Raw genomic sequence first — 2,698 nt, 5'->3', positions numbered from 1 at the left:
CGTGCAGCTTGAAGACGGTCTGGTGGAAGTCTTCGTGGTTTAGAGAAAACTGGTGTACCTCGAGTCTCAATATAGTGCTGGACTCTTTCAGTATCCTCTGGTATAGCAACAGTTGGACGATCATAGGGATGAGCAGTGGATAAGCCTACTTCTGGCACCCTAACACGACGAGACACACAGGTAATACTGCTTGACATACTTGGACTTACTAGTCGTTTGTTTCTCATGTCTACACTAATGCCATGGTACGTCAGAAAATCGGCTCCTAGTATGGGTGTGGTGACATCTGCGACTACAAATGTCCATGTTACAGGTTGGCCTAGACCAAGGTTTAGTGTGAGCTGTTTCTGACCATATGTTTGGATGCACGATCCGGTGGCAGAATACAGGCGTACAGTGCTGGGCTGAGTCGCAGTGCAGATTTTACGTGGAAGCACACTTAGGTCTGCCCCTGTATCAATAAGAAATTGAAGTTGGAGAGCACTATCGGTAATGAAGAGGCGGCGTGGTATGTGAGGGGCTGCGGTTGCCGCCATTACTGCGCCCTTTGATCGTTTTTTGTAAAATTGCAGGGTGGTCTACATTTCTTTGCTTGTGCACCAAATCTTCGATGGTAGTAACACTGTTCGTCTGATGATGACTTGGTACTCTTGGTCATTTGAATCTGTTGCCCTTCTTCAGCTACAGTTAATCTGTTGGATAAAGCATTCACTTGGTCACTCAATGCAGCCACTGTTTTGTCTAAGGTAGAGCTTTCGGTAACAACCATGACTGGAAAACTGGAACACCGTAGGTACGTATCGGCTTTCTTAGCAAGTTCTTCTAGGTCTCCATCAAGAATAGATATAACGCTTCGAACTGAAGGTGGTAGGCGGTCCAACCAAAAATTTTTGAGAACTTGCGTACTAATGCTATCCATGGCCAAAGCTTGCATTCGATGGAGTAGTTGAGTGGGTTTTAGGTCACCCAGAGTGAGTTCCATCAACTTGTGGATCTTTTCATCTGAGCTGGTGCCATACCTGTCGAGAAGTCGAGTTTTTAGTTGTATATAGGCATTGCCAGCAGTGGGATTCTTTACTATGTCTGCTACTTCTATAAGTACTTCACTGTTTAAACTAGCAACAGTATGGTCGAATTTACAGTTGTCAGTTGTGATTTTGGCTTGTCGAAACTGCGCTTCTAGCCGGAGAAACCATAGTTCTGGTTCAGTGCGCCAAAACTCTGGCGCTTTAATGCCTACCCGTGCAATTAATGAGTGATTATCGCCTTCGCACGGTGTAATATTCATATTGTTTGGCATTGTTTGGTCGGTGTTTGTCATAGTTGTGTATAAATCGTTGTACTTACAGTTTTTTTTTCTCGGGGTCACCAATGTGGCCTGTTTGCGGGAAGCAAAGTAGTCGGGGCACACTTTAAACTGTTTTATTGATTTATTAGCAATAAACTACATACTAAAAACAAGTAAGAAAACTAAGAGTTCTTTTCGTTGTCACCTCGTCGTGTGATCGTGTTCTGACAGCCATCAGCTGGTCTCATCTCCTCTTCTTTTCTCCGTCGACGTTCCCTCACTCCAATAGCACAGTCAACCCATGTGTGGCTGGAGGTTAACTGTCAATCTGCCACAGAACAATTTGGTTAACCTTATAATATGCTGAGGTTAGGTTAGGTTAGGTTACTAAATTTTTTTAGATATAAGGAAATATGTACCAAAAATTTGTATATAATTCTATAAATATGTATATGTAAATACTGAATGTAATTAATGTATATATGTACAGTAATCAGTTGATGATGACACGAAAAATTTTCTTCTTTCGGAGGGGAAGAGTAAAACCAGCTCCTGTAATTGATTGAAAACGAACAGCACTCAGAAAATTTTTCTTCTGAGGGATAGGGATGTAACGGGATTTAATTAAGCATCAGATTCAAGTAATCTTTTTAATAACGTGACACACATTTGCCAAAATATATTATTTGTTTTGAAAATATCGGTGTAACTGGAACGCGCTCTGACCTAGTGAAATTTGCAGTGTAATCAAAAGCTTATTAAATAATGTGTAAAACTAAACAAGTAAAAACAATAATATATCAACAAGCGCACGGGAGGTAAATAGCTGGAAATCACGGGATTAGTATTATTATCAATATAGTTAAGAATGAAGAATCAAGTGAACGGTCTAAGTTAGTCAACGTCAACTGAGTACTATTTAGTATTGTACTTGATTCTAATAAACTAAACTATGAGTATCTAGTGTTTTAAATAAATATACCACACGAGACCAAAATTGAAGCATTATTTATTACACGAGTGGTGAAGAGTGTATATGTGTGTGTGTGCGTGTGTGCGTGTGTGTGCGTGTGTGATTGTGTGTGTATGTTTGTGTGTCCGTTTGGCTTGCAGAGATGAGAATACGGCCAAGCCAAGAAGACCCTGCCTTTTGTAAGGGGCGACTAATAGGTAGGAGACGAGAGGTGAAGAGTGTATGTGTGTGTGCGTGTGTGTGTGAGTGTATGTGTGTGTGCGTGTGTGTTCGTGTGTGTGTGTGTGTGTGTGTGAGTGTGTGTGTGTGTATGTTTGTGTGTGTGTCCCTTCGGCTCGCAGAGATAAGAAAACAGCGGTGGCAAGAAGGACATGCCTGTCGTAAGGGGCGACTAATGGGTAGGAGTCGAGAGGTGAAGAGTGTATGTGTGCGTGCGT

At 41.8% G+C, this 2,698-nt stretch overlaps 1 protein-coding gene across 1 annotated transcript; it reads right to left on the bottom strand.

The window, feature by feature from the left end:
- Positions 1-535: 535 nt before the first annotated feature.
- On the bottom strand, positions 536-1,321 carry LOC140431167 (uncharacterized). The gene has a single exon (XM_072519082.1). It carries the CDS (start codon positions 1,319-1,321, stop codon positions 536-538), a length of 786 nt encoding a protein of 261 aa, XP_072375183.1.
- Between the last annotated feature and the right edge of the window lie 1,377 nt (positions 1,322-2,698).

Source organism: Diabrotica undecimpunctata, unplaced genomic scaffold (assembly GCF_040954645.1).
Source record: "Diabrotica undecimpunctata isolate CICGRU unplaced genomic scaffold, icDiaUnde3 ctg00000579.1, whole genome shotgun sequence".
Lineage (NCBI taxonomy): Eukaryota > Metazoa > Arthropoda > Insecta > Coleoptera > Chrysomelidae > Diabrotica > Diabrotica undecimpunctata.
Note: the sequence above shows the minus strand (reverse complement) of the source record. Positions and strands in the feature narration are given on the sequence as shown.